At 45.4% G+C, this 17,127-nt stretch overlaps 2 protein-coding genes across 3 annotated transcripts; both read right to left on the reverse strand.

Annotated features, from left to right (window-relative positions):
- Positions 1 to 3,905: 3,905 nt before the first annotated feature.
- usp21 (ubiquitin specific peptidase 21) lies at positions 3,906 to 10,845 on the reverse strand. The gene is made up of 12 exons (XM_056590811.1): positions 10,624 to 10,845; positions 9,746 to 10,050; positions 9,126 to 9,182; positions 8,896 to 9,013; positions 8,664 to 8,778; positions 8,275 to 8,394; positions 8,108 to 8,172; positions 7,798 to 7,985; positions 7,417 to 7,495; positions 7,136 to 7,243; positions 6,876 to 6,990; positions 3,906 to 6,637 (listed from the first exon to the last, which is right to left on the reverse strand). The coding sequence occupies exons 2-12, from the start codon at positions 9,899 to 9,901 to the stop codon at positions 6,544 to 6,546; spliced, it is 1,215 nt and encodes a 404-aa protein (XP_056446786.1). The 5' UTR covers positions 9,902 to 10,050; positions 10,624 to 10,845; the 3' UTR covers positions 3,906 to 6,543.
- An 84-nt stretch (positions 10,846 to 10,929) lies between these two features.
- Positions 10,930 to 16,985, reverse strand: arhgef3l (Rho guanine nucleotide exchange factor (GEF) 3, like). Of its 2 annotated transcripts, XM_056590788.1 has the most exons (13): positions 16,649 to 16,984; positions 16,293 to 16,338; positions 16,139 to 16,189; positions 15,528 to 15,587; positions 15,319 to 15,426; positions 15,063 to 15,221; positions 14,487 to 14,549; positions 13,939 to 14,035; positions 13,546 to 13,622; positions 13,003 to 13,260; positions 12,545 to 12,715; positions 12,045 to 12,237; positions 10,931 to 11,488 (listed from the first exon to the last, which is right to left on the reverse strand). In XM_056590788.1, exons 1-13 carry the CDS (start codon positions 16,675 to 16,677, stop codon positions 11,241 to 11,243), a joined length of 1,560 nt encoding a protein of 519 aa, XP_056446763.1. In that variant the 5' UTR covers positions 16,678 to 16,984; the 3' UTR covers positions 10,931 to 11,240. The 2 variants fall into 2 exon arrangements, with proteins under 2 accessions (XP_056446771.1, XP_056446763.1); XM_056590796.1 differs by lacking the exon at positions 16,139 to 16,189 and having other exon boundaries at positions 10,930 to 11,488; positions 16,649 to 16,985.
- Between the last annotated feature and the right edge of the window lie 142 nt (positions 16,986 to 17,127).

Here is a 17,127-nt window from a genome sequence, read left to right on the forward strand (position 1 = left end):
GGCGGGACCGACTGGGAAGGCTGCCTTTCCCCGCTTACCTGATTGGCGCTGTAAACGCCAGTGCACTTTCACACCGTCCTGATTGGACAGCTACGAAGGTGTTTACAATGTGCATTACATTTTGCTCGATAAAAACTGGCATGCACAATTTTATAACATAAAAAACAAATTTTATAACATTTATAACATAATCCTCCACAATTAGGTGTAAACTTTAAAGAAACAGATGCAAAACAGTAAACCCTATTCCCAGCTTTTATTTGGAAAAAAAACCTCCATATATTTGACGATATCACAGTACAAAAAAAACCAGAAGATTTCTCTCCCCCCCCCCCCCCCCCCCCCCCCCCCCCTAAAATCCTTTCACCTCAAGCTTGACCTTCAATTTTGAATTAATAATGCTCTGGTTACAATTTTCATTCAACTGGCATAAGATGATCATAACAGCAGGATTAAAGAAAACTATTAAAATATACTAGGCAAAGAACAACCATGAAATGGATTACAATAAGATACAAATTAATAAAAGGGGAGTCAAGTGAAAGGCAATCTGGAAATACATGTCAGACGCATGTCAGAACAAGGCCTTATACAACATACAGTACATTAAGGACACTGTAATATGTTAACTTCAGGTATCTGAAAGCAAATCCTTCTCATCAACTACACCACTCATGACTAAACCCACAGATTATTAACAATGACATGCATCTGTTGCATACATAAAAAAAGGTCCTATAAACTGAACAAATGATTAACTGTCAAATGATTGTGCCTCAAGTGATGATACAATGTCTTCCAGTAAGCATGTGAAAGCTTCCATGTCACTGAGGAGCTGTTTTGATTGGATTACCCGTTTGAACCATCAGACCTGGCCATTGGGGGTAACTTTGGCATGGGGACAAGGGGTTGAATGATTTGAAAAAGGCCTTTACCTACAATACATAAACACAGAGAAAGTACAAATATTCACATATTCACTGCATGCAGACCTGTAATGGAGTGCAAACGACGCACGGACACACAGACATACACACGCATACGGAAAAGGTCCATCACGATGAGCAATGTGACATGGTTTACATCTCATACAATCTGGTTTTCAGGCATACCCCTTGCAAAGCGCCTGAGTAAGAAGATGAGCCGGAAAGAGGACTAGCCAATGACAGGGGAGGAAGCTTTCACAAAAGGTGAAGCATGGACAATAATGACTAAATCCCCAACAATAAGGGTTATCCCACTTTCACTAACCGCTGTTTTCAAGGCACTGCATGTAGGCGATAATGTAAGATCCACCTATATACACAGTTTACACACACATATATATTTATATTTAATATATATATATATACATATATATATATATTTTATATCTTTATATCTTTATTCTGAAGTATCTGTTGTTACGTCCTGTACTGTTTTCCTCCTGTGTGTCCCCCTCTGTTAAGCCTGGCATGGAACTGCACTCTTGATTGTTTCCCATCGTCCCCCGCCACCTGCCCTACACAACACTCGATCCTTGGGGGTTTGTTAGGTGCAAGCGATATGGCACGTCATCAACATATAGAGTAATAGCTGGGCAGTAGATCCCCAATCAAAACAGACCTGTTCGAATGTGCCAAGAGTAAGAGTAACTGGATATTGGTTGCCGCGGTATACGGTATTACCGGTGTTGAGGCCAACGTCGAGCTCTCCTGGAGCTCGACGAGAGGTGACCTCACCCCACTCCAGATAGACGGGGTCTGCGTGGAGAAGGTCCCCTCCTTCAAGTTTCTGGGGATGCAGGTCAGTAAGGACCTAACCTGGCACACCAACACGGTTGCGGTGGTCGGAAAAGCTCAGCAGAGGCTATTTTTTCTAAGACTGCTGAGGAAATGCCAGGTGGGGACAAAGCTGCTGAAGACCTTTTACCACTCTGCTGTTGAAAGTGTACTGGTGTATGGCATTACGGTGTGGTACGCAAACTGCACAGCCAAAGACAGGAAAACTCTGCAGGGGGTTATTAAGACGGCAGGAAAAATCATCGGCTGCCCCCTGCCCTCCCTGTAGAACATTGCCACCTCCCGGGGGCTGAATAGGGCAAAAAGAATTATGAGTGACCCATCACACCACGGCCATGGCTTCTTCCAACTCCTCCCTTCGGGTAGGAGATACAGGTCCCTTGGGAGCCGGACAAACAGGCTGAGGAATACCTTCTACCCCTGGGCAATTCGTCTACTTAACGCCTGACCCCCCCCCCCCCCCCCCAATGGACATGTGAAATCCTCTACCATATTTATTTATTAAAAAAAAAAGACAATTATATGTTATGACTGCATATTTATATTTATTGTGCCTATTGCTGTTGTTTGTGTTTGTATTTTTGCACTGTTTTGCACTATGGGTAGTGAGCACCACCCCCAATTTCATTGTACAAGTTTGCACAATGACAATAAAGTATGAATCTATGAATCTAACACTGTTTACTCGGTGTTGCACACCGGCAACACCGAGTTATTATTTTTATTTATTTTTTGTAATTTTGTAATAAAAAACAAATTCAGTAAAAATGAATAATATAATTATAATTAAGAAAATTAAAATGTGTAGAATAGGCCACAGTTCTGCTCTGTGCGGGAGAATTGTCTCGCCGAGAATTGACGTGCATCCTTACAAGACCGGTCCCCAATCCCTACGTGAGCTCCCCGCGCTACGGCCATCCGGAGGCGCACAGAGCTTTTGGCCGTGATATTATGATATATAAAATTATATTTAAGCAATAGATCACGCCAGGCTGTGGTATGTGCTCATTATACCACTGTTAAGGGGCGTTGTCCGGCCCCGACGCGCAGCGGAGGGCCGGCGACCCCCTTCACAGTGGTATAATGAGCACATGCCACTGACTGAAGTGATCTATTGCTTTTATACAACGGTTACTGTTATGGCGAAACGAAAGTCATAGACACACTACATTTAAAAAGAAACCAAGAAAGTCAAAGTAACCGTTTTCTTAAAGAATACAAAAAAGTAGTCCCTCCTGGCTGCCGCTATGCATCGACGGTCGCTACGCAACACACTTTAGCGTCCCTCCGAGAGAAGGCTCCGATAGAGCGGTTCGCCGGCAATTTATCCTATGGAGCAGTTCACTCGCCGTGTGCCTAAGCTTTCGTTAGTCTCTCCATCGCCTTGCTCACTCCCGGAGTAACAAAATTTACACCCTCTCCATCAGTGGCGTGCACAGACATTTTGGGGGGCAGGTGCTCAGTGAAAAATAAGGGCACTTTGTGCCGTGTTACGTCCCCTAAGTGGGCTAGGGGGTAAGGGGAGTAACATAGTACCATGTCAAAAACAGTAGGAGTCATGTCGTCCAAGTTAAGGGTGTTTATTGCCAAACTCAAGCGCTTGTCTTCAGGGAGATCCACGGGCAAAAACAACAAACAAAAGCCTATCCCTGACTAGAAACAAAAGACAACATTCTAAATGAAAGAAAAGTACATGTTCTAATCCTCCCTGGCAACACAGAACCAGGAGAAAAGTGGGAACAAACATAATGGCAGGCTTCCTGGCTCAACACAAAACAAAGACTAAAGAGCTGCTAAACAGTTGACGGGACAGGGATACCGGGCAGCAGGCGACAGCAGGCAACAGCAGACAGCGGCAGGTCTCCAGGTGTGCAGTCTAGAGGTGGGGCTGAAGGGGTGGAGCCGAGGGTCTCGAGCTAAAGGCAGCATACACAAAATCACATTAGAACACATGGGAATGAAACATGCAGCATGGGGAACTGCCGGCTGCCATATTATAGCAGTGTGAGATATTTTTTTTTAAAGCCTCATTTTGAAGTGAAGAGTGATCATTATCACTTTCTAAAGCAGCAACCTCCTCGGTGCCATGTCTTTAAAGATGTTGATGACCTCACTATGATTGATATATAGCAAGCAGGAGAAGGTCAGAGAGCCGTTCTTCTCCACACAGACTTCTTAGTTTAGTTTTGATCATTTTCAGCTTTGAAAATGATCTCTCCACAGAAGCATTTGTCACTGGCAATGTTGCATCGATTTTTATCATCTTCACAATAGCAGGAAAGATGAGCTGGCCACTGTTTTCCCTCAGTATGGCAAAGATTTCTTTGAGGTCCTTTGCAGGAAAGCTGGAGTGGAACACCTTTAGTTCTGTCTTTAGCTGGTCCTCGTCTTCTCCATAGAGATCACAGAGGATGCGGACAGCTTCCTTGGCTTCTGAGTTTGGCGTGCTTACCCAGTTGGCATGTACCGTTAAGGGGTGGAAGGACTGAATGATTCTAGCAGTGGGACTTCCAGTGTTGAATCTCCTGTTTAGCTCCTCAGTCACAGTATCCAGAAAGGAGGATTAGGGTGCAAACAATACACTCTAGACAAAATTAATTTATGTGTTACATCGCTGGTTGGGCAGGGCAGGGGAGTAGGTGTGTGTGGGCAGCAGCTGTGATGTGCTGCTGCAACCGTTTGTGTCCGCTCTGCGCGTTCACGTTGACAAAGGAAGAGACGTGTGTGCGAGGAAGGGGGGGGGGGGGATATATTTTGGGGCATTATTATCACACGTTTTTAATTGTCAAGCCTTTATATATGATAATGTTGGCATGGGCCACATGCACTGTTTAAAAAAAAATAAAAAATATTTCTGATTATTTTATTTTTTTCAAAAGGGCACTTGATTGGGCCAGGGGGAAAAGGACAGGTGCTATAGCACCGCCTTGGGTCTACCAGTGCACGCCACTGCTCTCCATCATCCAACATATGTTTTACTTTGTAACTGTTTCTACTTCCAGGTGCGGAGTGATATGCAAACTTTCACAAAATGATCGGGCGTCATAGCAGTTATGTATACGCTCATTATACAACAGTTGGGAACCAATCAGATCGCTGGATTTAGGTCCCCCGTTGTATGATATACTATTATATATAGAACGTTATAAGACGCCGAGAATTGGCGCGCTGCCAGCCGCTGTCACCGAGTGTGAGGAGAGTTGACGGAGAAGATGGCGGTTGACCTATATTTCAAAGTTAATACCGTTTATACCGGTAATACCGGTGTTGACACGAGCGTATTACTCGGTATGAAAATGTCCACACCGCGGCAACCCTACTGGATATTTAGAAATAAGGCATCCCCTGTATTTTTCTTAGCCCTCCCCAGTATCCAATCCTACCCTATAAACTCATACTCTGAGCTGGGTTCTGGTTCTTGGTGTTTAACATGGAAAACCCTAGGCTGGGTTCTGGTTCTGGGTGTTTTAACACGGAAAACTTCGCGCTAGGTTCTGGGTGTTTGAAACTGAACACTCAGGGCTGGGTTCTGGTTCTGGTTCTAGTTCTGGGTGTTATAACACGGAACCCTCAGGGCTGGGTTCTGGTTCTGGTGTTTTAACAATGAATCCCCCAGACTGGCTTCTGGTTATTGGTGTATAACACCGAACAACCCGGATTGGGTTCTGGTTCTGGATGTTTAACACGGAACACCCCGGGCTGGGTTCTGGTTCTGGCCCGGGCCTGTCAAACCAACTAGCGTTAGCTAGCATCGAAGCTAATCGTGTTTTGTGTTGTTTTAGTGACGAGTATCTAATGTATGGTTCTTTCAATGCTACTAACGACAATTGTACAACCCGTTGTCCATCCGAATTTAATAAAGGAACTGACGCTAGTTTTAAAGAACTAAATAGTTACGACTAAGTATGTAATATAACAGTTTGAAGTTGCTGTGTCCGCCTTTCTCCTCTTCCTGACCGACGAGAAGCTCCGCCCACTACACAGTACACACTACGCATGCGCGCCTTAGGCAGCCAGTAAAGTTCAGGCAAATTGTAAAATGGAACTTTATTTTTGGTTCAGAGTGGTATAATACAGGGTGGTCAGCCGTCATCTAAATGTCACAATATTCAGTATTTTGTCAGGGAACAGTGAAGTATAAAATATATCTTAAAAAAAGGTGTCTAACCCAATGTATGCATTAGTCAAGCAATTACTGTATTTAAGTCCTTTAAAGAACAAATAACACTTTTTAGAGTACATAACATAACTAACTGTCATGTTGAAATATGGGTTACAATGGCATACATTCAGTTTATATGTTTAAAGCTATTTTTCAAGACTTCTTAAACCTGATTTGAATCTTTAAGTTGTGCCATAGTTAATCCTCTAACGTCTACATACTCCAGGTGTTATATCCACATGATTAAGTCCATTGATATCGAGCCAACCTAAATAAATCATAGCAGCAAACGGAGAGTGTGTCTATTTGTAGAACTAGGTCCCTTGAGGAAAGAGCTGGCCAGTACAGCTCAAAATATTCTGTAAGCAACAAGAATAGCTTTTCCCTCTAAATTCCCTCGAGTGCCTTCTTACATATCAGGTATCCTCATTATTTCCCTTAAGTAACGAGAAAATTGAACACTTCAGTCCGCATTAGCTGACAAAGTCAGAGGTGCCAGAGCTAGTGTAAAGCTGTGTCTACTAGTTTGGTATACAATGAGGTAAAGCGGCCCTGATTGGCTGTGCAAGATGTTATAAGGTCATCCAGCCGGCGTGAGGTTTATTTCCTTAAAGTGGAATTGCTGTTAGTGCGCTGGTAGAAGAGCACATAGGCTTGGTTTGTCTGGAGCTGGTTCTCCGAGACTGGAGTCACACTGCCAGGGGCGGGAGGAAGAGACAGGAAGACAGGAAGAGACAGGAGGTGGGAGAACCGGAGAAGAACACAATTAGAAAGGCCTGAGCTAAAAGGTCACAGATTTTAGTTTCATCAATCAATCAATCCATTTCATGATCAAGAAATATTATTATCGAATAATGTGTTGCTTTTGTTTCCAGTATTGAATACCAGACATTGCATTGTTCGTAAGTGGGGATATAGTGGGGATATGTCACCTGGAGTCATTGTAGAAGCACCATCCATTGTCCTCCCGACAACAAGCCGTGTAATGGCCCATGTTCACGGTCCCAGAGTGGTTACATACGGCATACAGGTCATACAACACTGCACCTGCAAGAGGACACAGATTCTCTTATAGACGTTTGCACAGTGGAGAACCACATACATTCAACGAATCACCGTAAAGCAAGCAAAAACAAACAGGGAAGACAGACTAGTCGCACAGGATGGGAATGGATGTAGAAGTGTTTGTTACCACAGTCAACAGGTCCATAGGGTCCAAGGTCGAGGTTGAGTAGTGGGAATGACACACACACTGTGCTTTTACTGATGGACCAGCGGGACATGGTGAAACGGTTCAGGTCTGATGCAAGGTATTAAGGTTTTTATCATATTTCAAGATGGACATCCATCAATATCTACATCCACATTAATATCGGCACCTAAACAAATTATTGTGTCCTGCATATTTTACAGGAAAAGTCCATAGCATTCAAATCAGACAGAAGGAAGGAATGGAATGGTTGTCATGGATACGGATAACGATGACCTGAGGGAACCTCTGTATGGAAAGCCTTTTGGTGCTCTGTGTTCGCCTGGTACACCGCTCACACATCTTAGAGACACACATACAGCCACACACAGGGACACAGACACCAAGACAAAGACATTGTGAAAAGCACACACATGAATCCGCAAAATACATTAAAATGACACGGAAGTTGATGATGGGGGCTGATGATGCTGCTGCTGCTGACAATGCATATAATCATAATTATAAATAAACACTAAATGTACTTCTCCTAGGTCTAACAGCATAAAAAACAACCCTTTTCTCCCTCAAGTGACTGGCGTTCCGTTCTGTGTCCGTATATGACTACTTTAGTATGGCCCACCTTGTGTCTGCTGACGACCTACCGGTGCGTTCTCCTTGTCCAGCTTCTCCTCCTGAGAGAAGAGGTCCAGACACTCCCTGAGCGTCACCCCGCCGGTGGAGCCCCTCTTGGGCATGGGGAGGGACAGGTCACAGAAGACGTCGAACGTGTTGGAGTGGTGGGAACACACGGAGCAGTGGAGGGAGCTGCGCAGCTGGCCAGAGAACAGGTCTGATAGGACCGTGGGAGAGAGAGGATGATGAGAGGGGAGAGAATCATTGATGATCGTGGTTGTGATTGGGATCGGGGAGAAGGGTAAGAGGAGCAGCAGCCGTAATGGCTTGTTAACTGACCCACTATTTTACTGTCATCTCGCTCCAAGTGTTTCTTCCACATCGCCGCGGCCTCTTCTGAGATTCTGAGAGGTGGCAAATGGTGGGGGTGTTAGCGCTGGTGTAAAGGTGAGGAAAAATCTTAAAAAAAATCCATGGAGTTCAGTAAATAAATACTGGATGCTAACCTGAATTTGGCATATTTTTGTACAGGCTCCTTGCCTGTTCGTCGCACACACACACGTCTGTTGACCTCAGTGTGTAGTCTGTCCAATAGGAACCGCAGGAACTCCTGGGCGTCCTGCTGACTGGAAACATTAAAGGTCAGACAGAGAGTGGGGGGGATAGAGAGAGAGAGAGAGAGAGAGAGAGAGAGAGAGAGAGAGAGAGAGAGAGAGAGAGAGAGAGAGAAAATGTTGATTTTGATGATGTCACTCTAAGAGCAACACCATGGATGGATGTTTTTATATTTGACCTTTTACTAAACACAATGTGTGACGCTCATGCAGAAGAGAACACCTGGACCTCTGCATGATGTCCAACAAACTACTCCCTGGGGACCGAGTGTAATCCTTACCTGTAGCCGCTAAAGTAAGGCACTGTTTCTTTGAAGATCGAGTAAAACTGTCGTGGATTGACCTCTGTGTCCTCCCCGTCCACGTCCCAAAGGCCCGCCAGCACCCGAGAGAACGCTGAGAGAGGAGGAGGGCGATCAACATGAAGATCATGGCAATCAAGCAGAGAAGAATGGCGTTTGGAGCCAAATAGGAGCATGGTTGTAAGGATGGCTTGGTGCGTGGACAGCGTACCTTCCATGAGTTTAGCCTCTTCCTTGGAGCTCTTCTCCTGTCTGAACGTCTTGAGGAGGCAGTAGTCCCTCAAGCCGGGCGTGTGAGACAAGCACTGGACCACTGCATTCAGGAAACACTAGCACCCCGGGGACAATGGAGACAGGGAATATTTTTTTTTTTTGGGTCACGTGCACTTAAATAAAGAACTTGAAAAACTCTGGTAAAATGTAGTTGCTTTAGGAACTTACAGTGTTTCCTACATTCCTAAGGCCAACTCTTCCACTCCCCAAGTTTAGCTGCTCTTTCTGTAAGCGAGGCAAGAGAAGGAGAGGCTAATGTTATACCATTGCTATCAACAGTATTCAACTATCACCGTCACTAGAGTTTGTGAATAAAAAGCAAAAGATAGCATAAATAGCATTGAGAGGAGCAGGTCAATTCACGGGGTAAACTTTCCCTTAGTTTGTACCTGACCTTTTTGTCCGTACAACATGTCCATTTCAGAAGGTTTGTGTGTGTGTGTTTGTGTGTGTGTGTATGCATGTGTGTGTGCGTGTGTGTGTGTGTACACAACGCTGGGCGGGACAGATTTAGCCTACTAATCTAATTAGCATAGCCTAGCCAGGGAAGCTAAAAGAAGGTCAATGCTGGAGGAGTCATCCTATTAAGACAACATGCACGCAGCGCTAAACATGTGTTTGTATGTGTGTGTAACTCATTTCCTTTTCTATGTATACGTTTCTCTATCAGAATCATGGACCATGTGTAAGAGAAGCCAAAAAAAACAATATCCAACCAGAGGTGACGTTCTCATGTGCCCGCCTACTTATGATGTTGTTCTCATGTCAATCACGCTCCTCGAACCCACCTCATTATCTGTGACCAGGAGCAGGCCCATGAGCGAGGTGTAGAGGACCGACTGAGAGATGTCAGCCGTCTCCCTCTGGAGGCCATTCTGGGATATCAGGGTCTGGCATAGGGCTTGGCACGAGCCCTCCACGTTGCCCCCACTGGCCCCCGGCATTTCTGCTTCAGTACCTTCAACACAGTCTACCGAGGAACAGATACATGACAACGAGGCCCTTGATGGTTGAACTCCTTCCACTTCGTCTCCTTACGGCCAGGGTCACGGTAAGGCAGGGCAAGACACAGGGTGTGTGTCACATGACCAGCCTGCAGGAAAGAGTGTCTTGATTTCAACAAACAACAGTTGGGGAGTCATCTATACTCCTGTTCTTTCCCGGCAAGGTGATAAGACTGGGAAGATTATTTATAGCAGAGTGAGGAAGAGCGGGCTGTAAGCCACGGCGGTGTAGAATGATGCACACATGCTCCCTGGATGTAAATCCCCTCAACTTTCCAATGCATCCCCATCTGCGTTGGGTACTCTGCTCTCCGTCGTGATAACATGTGCCTCTCCGGAAGGTCACCCGGCTGTCTGACGTCTTCACTACACAATCTCTCTAGCCATGAACATTGAAGCATCGTTACAAAGCAACTACACAAAACGCTTTGAGTAAGCGCTACCCCTGACCTGTGCTGTCCTACACAGAACGGGTCTATTGCATAACAGAGCACAGCACAGACTGCTGTTTTAGGAAGCCCCTTAGATAGATGCATCCTTGTTGCAGCAAAACATGTGCCAAATATGCACTTCAATCCAAATAAAGAGTTTTGTAAATCGTACACAAACCCTGTACGAATATTGTAGCATTAGCCCGGCCGAAGAGAAGTGCTTGCACCTACCCGATCAGTTGCTGGTCACTCTATCTGTGGACAAACTGTCCCTCCGCTCTGTTCCCATCACCTGCTGAGCTGTTAAAAATGCATAAGGGACCGTCTACAGTTTCCGTAGGTTAGCTCCCTGGGTCTACCTCCCCTATGCCCCCTGCCAATTGGATGGAAGACATGGGGAGGGACAGAGAGACAGAGAGTGAGAGTGAGAGAGAGACAGAGAGTGAGAGAGCGAGAGAGAGAGACAGACAGCAAGAGAGAGAGAGAGAGATAATCTGCACTAATCTGTTCTATGTAAATCTCGCTACGTCTACTTAGGCCAAACAAAGTACACCAACCAAAGGAGGGCCTCTTAAAGCATCCGTTTATTTAAAAAATATATGACACAAAACTTAAAGACATGTACACAAGTACCTTTTGCAAAGTTTGTAACATGAGTTTCACAGCATAAAATACATTAAAGGAAAACATTGGTTGTCTCTCATAGTGGGTGTAACTCGAACGCTTTTTAAAAAATATTTTACAAATATCACTGCTAAAAATATTATTGCATATCCTTTCACTGCTTACCCATGTATGCATTACATACACTCAGACACACAGCATCACTTTCATATGAGATGCATCTGTCAGTGCGTGGCGTGGTGGGTCATCTCTGTAGCTGGGTTGAGGCTGAGTTCAGCTAAGTTATTGAGGGTGGGGTCAGGGGGCGGACTCTGCAGATTCTGACTGGTCAGGGAACCCCTGTCCCGCGATTGGACGATGGCCTGGCGCAGACAGGTGATCCACTGCTGCTTGTTGAAGGAGTCGTTGGCCTGCAGGCTGTGGGACTGGGCTTTGGCGCGGCCCCTGCTACTCACGCGGAAGCAGTTCCTCACTGTGTGTGAGAGATGGAGAAAGTTACAGACATGGAAGTGGAAGGTGGCATTTGGTCGCCTTAGGTGTACAATACCGTGACCTACGGGTATTGTATTGTATTGTTCAGATACGGCATATCTGTTAGCTGTTAAGCCTTAACAGCTAACTGTGGGTGTGTCTCTTAAGGCTTAACAGCTAGCTGTTAACCATTAACAGCTAGCTGTTAACCCTTAACAGCTAACAGAACATAATATATACCAATTTGTCATTTAAACCATAGTATTATTCCACAGTTAGTATTTACTTGTATGATAAACCAAAGTACATCATTTTCTACATTATCCTTGTACATAATAATTTGTCCTCACAATTTTCTAAATGTCATGAAGGAGGAAGGAAGCCACTTGCTCAAGGTAGCAAAGTGGCTTAGAGTACAGAACCCCACTGTCGGTAGAGTGAGAGACGGTGGGATCCGACCCCTCAAATCCTACCGACTGAGTGGAACACCCAAACCTCAAGGAGAGCCCCACCACCCTGCCCCGCCCCGCCCCGCCCCCCCCCCCCACGACTCTGACCTTTGTCGTTGCCTCCGGTGAAGGCGGTACGGAAGGTGCCCCCCCCGCCGGCTTCTGAGTCTGGGATGTCCTCCAGGTTGAGCAGGGCGTTGGGGAAGGGCTGGCGGTACACCTGGTAGAGGTGGCCCCCGTCCCGGTCCTCCCCAAGCCGGGTCAGCACCAAGGCCAGCTCGAACAGGAACACATGGAGCCGCTAAGGGGCAGATTGCGGGACGGAGACGAAGGCACATGGAAGGAAAGCAAGAAAACACTGACCATTTGGCTTGGGTACCGCAGAAGACACATTCTGGCTCTTGAGGGAAACGAGATGTCAGGCTAGTTTTAGGTTCTTAATATTGGTTGAGATGTCTAAACATTCAGGCATCAAACCCGAAGCAACCTCGCAAATAGTCCCCTATTTAGTTGCACTAAGATTATTGGACAATTTGCGTGTTCTCCTTGAATATGGATGAGGGATATAATTGATACAAAGAATGAAAAGGGGGCAGAAGTAGCAGTACCTGTCCCTTGCTGTTCTTGAGTTCTCCTTGGCAGTAGAGGAAGCGGGAGAGCTGTATCTCTGGTATTCTCTGGGACTCCTCCATGTAGGCCAGACCCCGTCTGTAGAACTGACACTCTGCCTCCCCCGTCTTCTTGTTCACCTCTTCCACGATGCTCAGAATCAGCTCCAACTGAACGGCCCCCGGAGAAAAAACAGGATTTAAGTGTTTTGGCCGGCTTAAAGAATGACGTCCAGGGATCTGTGGATGTTTCAATGGAATGGTTTGTAGTCATTTAGCAGTTGACTTATCCATGTTGGTTTTACTTTCGATTTCATCAATCGGGATGAGGCTTTTTCTTAAATGAAGCCTGCAGGTTGACTGCCGATACTGGGAGTTGAACCACAAAAACAGTTTTTGACTGGGAATCCAACACACCCTAGCAACTAGACTATCCATCCCCCCTGAGAACCACTCACAGCGTCAGGTAGAATGTCTTCATCAGGGTGCTCCGGTGGAGTGCACTTCTGGATCTCTTTGAGCAGTAGCGGGTATTTGACCAATCGGCTCCGGGGGAGATCCAGGAAGTTCCACAGGTCCAGCTTCCTGCTGAAGGGGGACTCCTGGCAGAGAAGCAGGAAGCGCTCCACAGCTTTGTCCTGCTTCTTCAGGTCCAGCAGGGCCTTGGCCCCGACTTGGTTGCAGCAGTAGGTGATGTAGGCCTCAAGGCAGGGGAACTTCCAGGGGGCCATTCAGAAAGAGAAAATATACACAGACAGACAGACAGACAGACAGACAGACAGACAGACAGACAGACAGACAGACAGACAGACAGACAGACAGACAGACAGACATATATATATATAGAGAGGGAGAGGGAGAGGGAGAGGGAGAGAGAGAGAGAGAGAGAGAGAGAGACAAATACAAAGTCGATAAGTTGAAGGACAAACTCTCCACTCTCACCACTCTATCTTTCTCTCTCCTTTTTTAGATGGTCCATAGTTGCCATGGCGATAACTCACCCAATTCATCAGAGTGGGCGCCACCTCTCCTACAGTCTTCTCTGATCCTCGCAGCTTCTCTAGGCGAGTCAAGAAGTCTGCAGCAGCAAATACACAGTTATTGTAGCATGGTGGGGGACAGATATGCTGAAACAAAACCACTAAGTAACCACAATGAACACTCTGATGGTAGACGCGAACTCTGTGCCGTAATACGGATATACTGACTGCTAAGACTTGCTTTTGCACTTTGCAGTTTTTTATAAGCACTGTGTGTATGTACCTCATGGTAGGAATTCTTAAGAATATCGTAAATATTTCAACATAAACAACGGCCATAATGCAAATTTACCATTTGACTTTGATCATTCCGTATCTTCATCATTGGCGAGTTTCCAGTAGGAGACATCTTACCTTCATGAAGTGGTATGAGAGAATCCAAAGTTCCAAAAATATGGCCCAGCTCGCTCTCGGTCATGATTTCAAGCTTCAGCATTGGCTCGTAGTACACCTTGCAGACACACCACCAAGACAGCAGGAGGTACAGGTGAGGTGTGGCACGGAAAGCACTTTCTATGTCTTCTGTTACAGTGTTGGTTCAATTTTATAGCCCATCTATGATGACAGCGTTGACCTCAGTTGGCTGATGTTGAAGTTGTCACCATGCCCGTAGCCAGCTATAAGGTCGACTCTGTCATTTCTTTTAGAGCTAAAAATTTAACACAAACTAAATACAACTATAAAAATCTGCGTTTGAGAACTTCTTTGAGATGAGTGCATGCCTAATTCAGTGTAGACTTGTTCTTTTGTTTCCACTTTGTGTGCCATCTGGTACTCAGAAACGTGCAGTTGGTGTGTGAGCCAACAACCCCGCTCCCCCTGCCCTATTTCTCAAACCCTGGCTACATCTCTAGTTGAGACTTCAAATCTGTATTGGCTTAAGGCCTGTTCTGGGGTTGTACCTTCTTCACCAGTTTGAGGTCCTCTATCAGCTGTTTTTCACCTTGTGTCAGCTCGTAGATAACCTGCACGCAGAAAGAGAGAGTGACATTAAAAGCGTGTCGACATTCCCAGCTCTCTCCCAGAACAAACCAATCACATGCACTTAAGCACAACCAAGTTAATGCACACACACACACACGCACACACACACACACACACACATGCACAGCTGATTGGTGCAAACAGGAAGCATGGTGTCCCATGCCGACTCACATCCTCTTTCACAATTGCACTCTTTACCTCGAAGTGACCGAGTGGCACTTGGGAACAGGCAGATTCTAAAAAGTGTACTATAACATCTTTATAACTTATAACATCATCTGCCACATATACCCAGAAAATGATAATTTATTCGGAGTAAAAATCTCTAAAGCCAAACACAACATTTTACAACTGCCAAAGTTGTGCAATACCCAAGGTTTCACCAACTATTTCCCACTTTTGGTGTCAGGAGTTCCCCGATGACCCCCTCCCAAAAACCTCTGTAAGCGCGTGGATTTAGCATGCGTTGTATTTCACCCGGCCTCATGCTGTACCTCTTGTCGTTTGATCTCCTTCGCTGTGAGGTCATGGCTCTCCACGGTGTCGCTCCAGCACTGGCTGTTGTGTTTCCGCGTGAACAAGGGGGGCTTCTGCCGAGAGCGCATGTTGGCTGGGGGCAAGGGTCGCACCTCCGTTCGGAAGCTGATGGAGCGCTGTTGGGTGTCACGGGGAGTTATGTCAGTAGACGTACAACGGAAACCGCTGCTTGTTGGTTTTTCTTCAGTATGTATTCATGTGGGTGCAGGTTACCGTGATAGACTGTCCAAAACGTTTCAGGGCTGGGGTCTTTGCGGGGGTTATGACGCCTGTCAGGCTGTTGGACTTCACCACAGGTCTAACCCTCTTTGTACTTGGTTCCTGGGGATAATGTTTCCGTGACGTTTTAACACAGAAAGATAAACCAATTGTCCAGATCTTCCTGGATTGATAGAAATTATAAAAAGGAATGAGAAGTTCACCTCTGGGTCTTTCTTGTGCTCTGTGGTCTTTTCGTGGTAGTCCTCCTCATCCTCTTCATCCTAAAACACAGAAAACAATGTATCTTCTTTCAAAAAGAAGACGTTTATCCAGAGTAAATGAAGGAATCATCTGGTTTGGAGGAATTTGGTTGTGCATTGTTAAGGTGATTTGATTAATCGAATGGCAGAATGAATGGATTCAGAAGTTCAGCGCATTTAATTAAATGATCGCTTAAGGAAGAAGAACTATTGCAGCCCCAAAGAGAGAAACTAGGTGAAGCAACATGAACGGGGAGAGAAAGCAGAGGAAAATGAATAGTTGAGAAGGGTGTCGAGGACAACGTTGTTGCATTACGCAGATCGCTCACTTCCTGTGTGAACCTTCAAAGAGGAAGGAGAAGGAAACCTTGCTTTGTGTGTAGAATCACAAACGTCTGCTTCAAAGAACAGCATTAGGGCATGATCAGTTTCCCAAAGACCAACACATGCATGCACTTTTGTGGTTACACTTCGAGAAGGCAATGCATAGTTGTCACTGCATAGCAGTGACAAACTGCTAAAGAGAAAGAAGGAAAGAATGGAAGACTCCTCAGTGATCCCTCATCACTCACCTCTGTGATGCAGAGAGCAGGATTCACAAACGGCTCCTGCTTTCTCTTTTTCTACAGTTTAGAAGTGAAGTTTACAGGTTTTTAAAAGGCTGAACATAAAGGCTTCAACAGAAGAGAAAGGGGAAGATATGCAGATGCACTGCAGTGGACTTACACAGGTATGGTCCGAGAGGTTACACTGTCTGTCTCTTGAACCAGACCTATATTAGGCACAGTCACAGCACACATTCAGAATCAGGTAACAATTTACATTATAGTTCTCACTTTAAACATTATGTCCCATCTGTCAGCCCATTGGGTCTACATGGGGTTGATCTTGCTGGGTTGAAATGCAAACATGGAAATGTTTAATAAAAACTATTACGAACTTACATTTCATCACATTAGGCATTAGATCAGCATCAGTTGAAACCCTATTACAGCGTGTCAGAAAGCCTAAAACCTAACGAAGAGTGGCTTCTGAATTAAAATACAGACTAATTCCGAAGACTCTAACCAGTTTTTACATACCGAGAAGTCAACGAATCCTCAATTTCCATTGTCTTCAGCAATCTTTGTTCAATTCATCCTCTAACAACTATTTGCCAAAGTTTAGAATTAGTAGCCCCAATGACCAGAGCAGGTTTTTCCGTTGTTCACCTGCTCACGACTACCAGCAACCGTGCACTTGCTTCCCCTTCACTGCTGCTCTGACCACATCCTTTACGTGTTTCACATCTTGCCGTACCTAATGGTGCTCTTTAGAACAGAGCTGAACACTAACACTCAAAAGTTGTGTCAGACAAGAGCACTTAATGTGAAAACTTGAGAAATAGAGGAAGTGATTCTTCGCCCCCGCCACCCTCCCAACCCCTCCCCCTTCAAATAAAGCCTTGCGCTCAGAACTGATGAAATGAACAGGGAAACAGAATGTAAAAGATTGCGAGTTTTGATTATGAATTCAAACCTTAGATGTTTTGCAGAGTCTGCGTACATTTTCGGGAGGTGAA

This window comes from Gadus chalcogrammus, chromosome 1, assembly GCF_026213295.1.
Source record: "Gadus chalcogrammus isolate NIFS_2021 chromosome 1, NIFS_Gcha_1.0, whole genome shotgun sequence".
NCBI classification, from domain to species: domain Eukaryota; kingdom Metazoa; phylum Chordata; class Actinopteri; order Gadiformes; family Gadidae; genus Gadus; species Gadus chalcogrammus.

Bases quoted from the DNA above. Each gene is read 5' to 3' on its own strand.
- usp21 (XM_056590811.1), bottom strand. From the start codon at position 9,901: ATGCCGGGGGCCAGTGGGGGCAACGTGGAGGGCTCGTGCCAAGCCCTA. The intron at 7,986-8,107 runs GTCAGTTAACAA...CGGTCCTATCAG, and splicing joins AGATGACAGTAAAATAGTGG to ACCTGTTCTCTGGCCAGCTG. The intron at 7,244-7,416 runs GTATCCATGACA...ACCTTGCATCAG, and splicing joins CCCTCAGGTCATCGTTATCC to ACCTGAACCGTTTCACCATG.
- arhgef3l (XM_056590788.1), bottom strand. From the start codon at position 16,677: ATGGAAATTGAGGATTCGTTGACTTCTCG. The intron at 16,190-16,292 runs GTAAGTCCACTG...TCTAAACTGTAG, and splicing joins ACCTCTCGGACCATACCTGT to AAAAAGAGAAAGCAGGAGCC. The intron at 15,588-16,138 runs GTGAGTGATGAG...TCTGTGTTTTAG, and splicing joins CTGCTCTCTGCATCACAGAG to GATGAAGAGGATGAGGAGGA.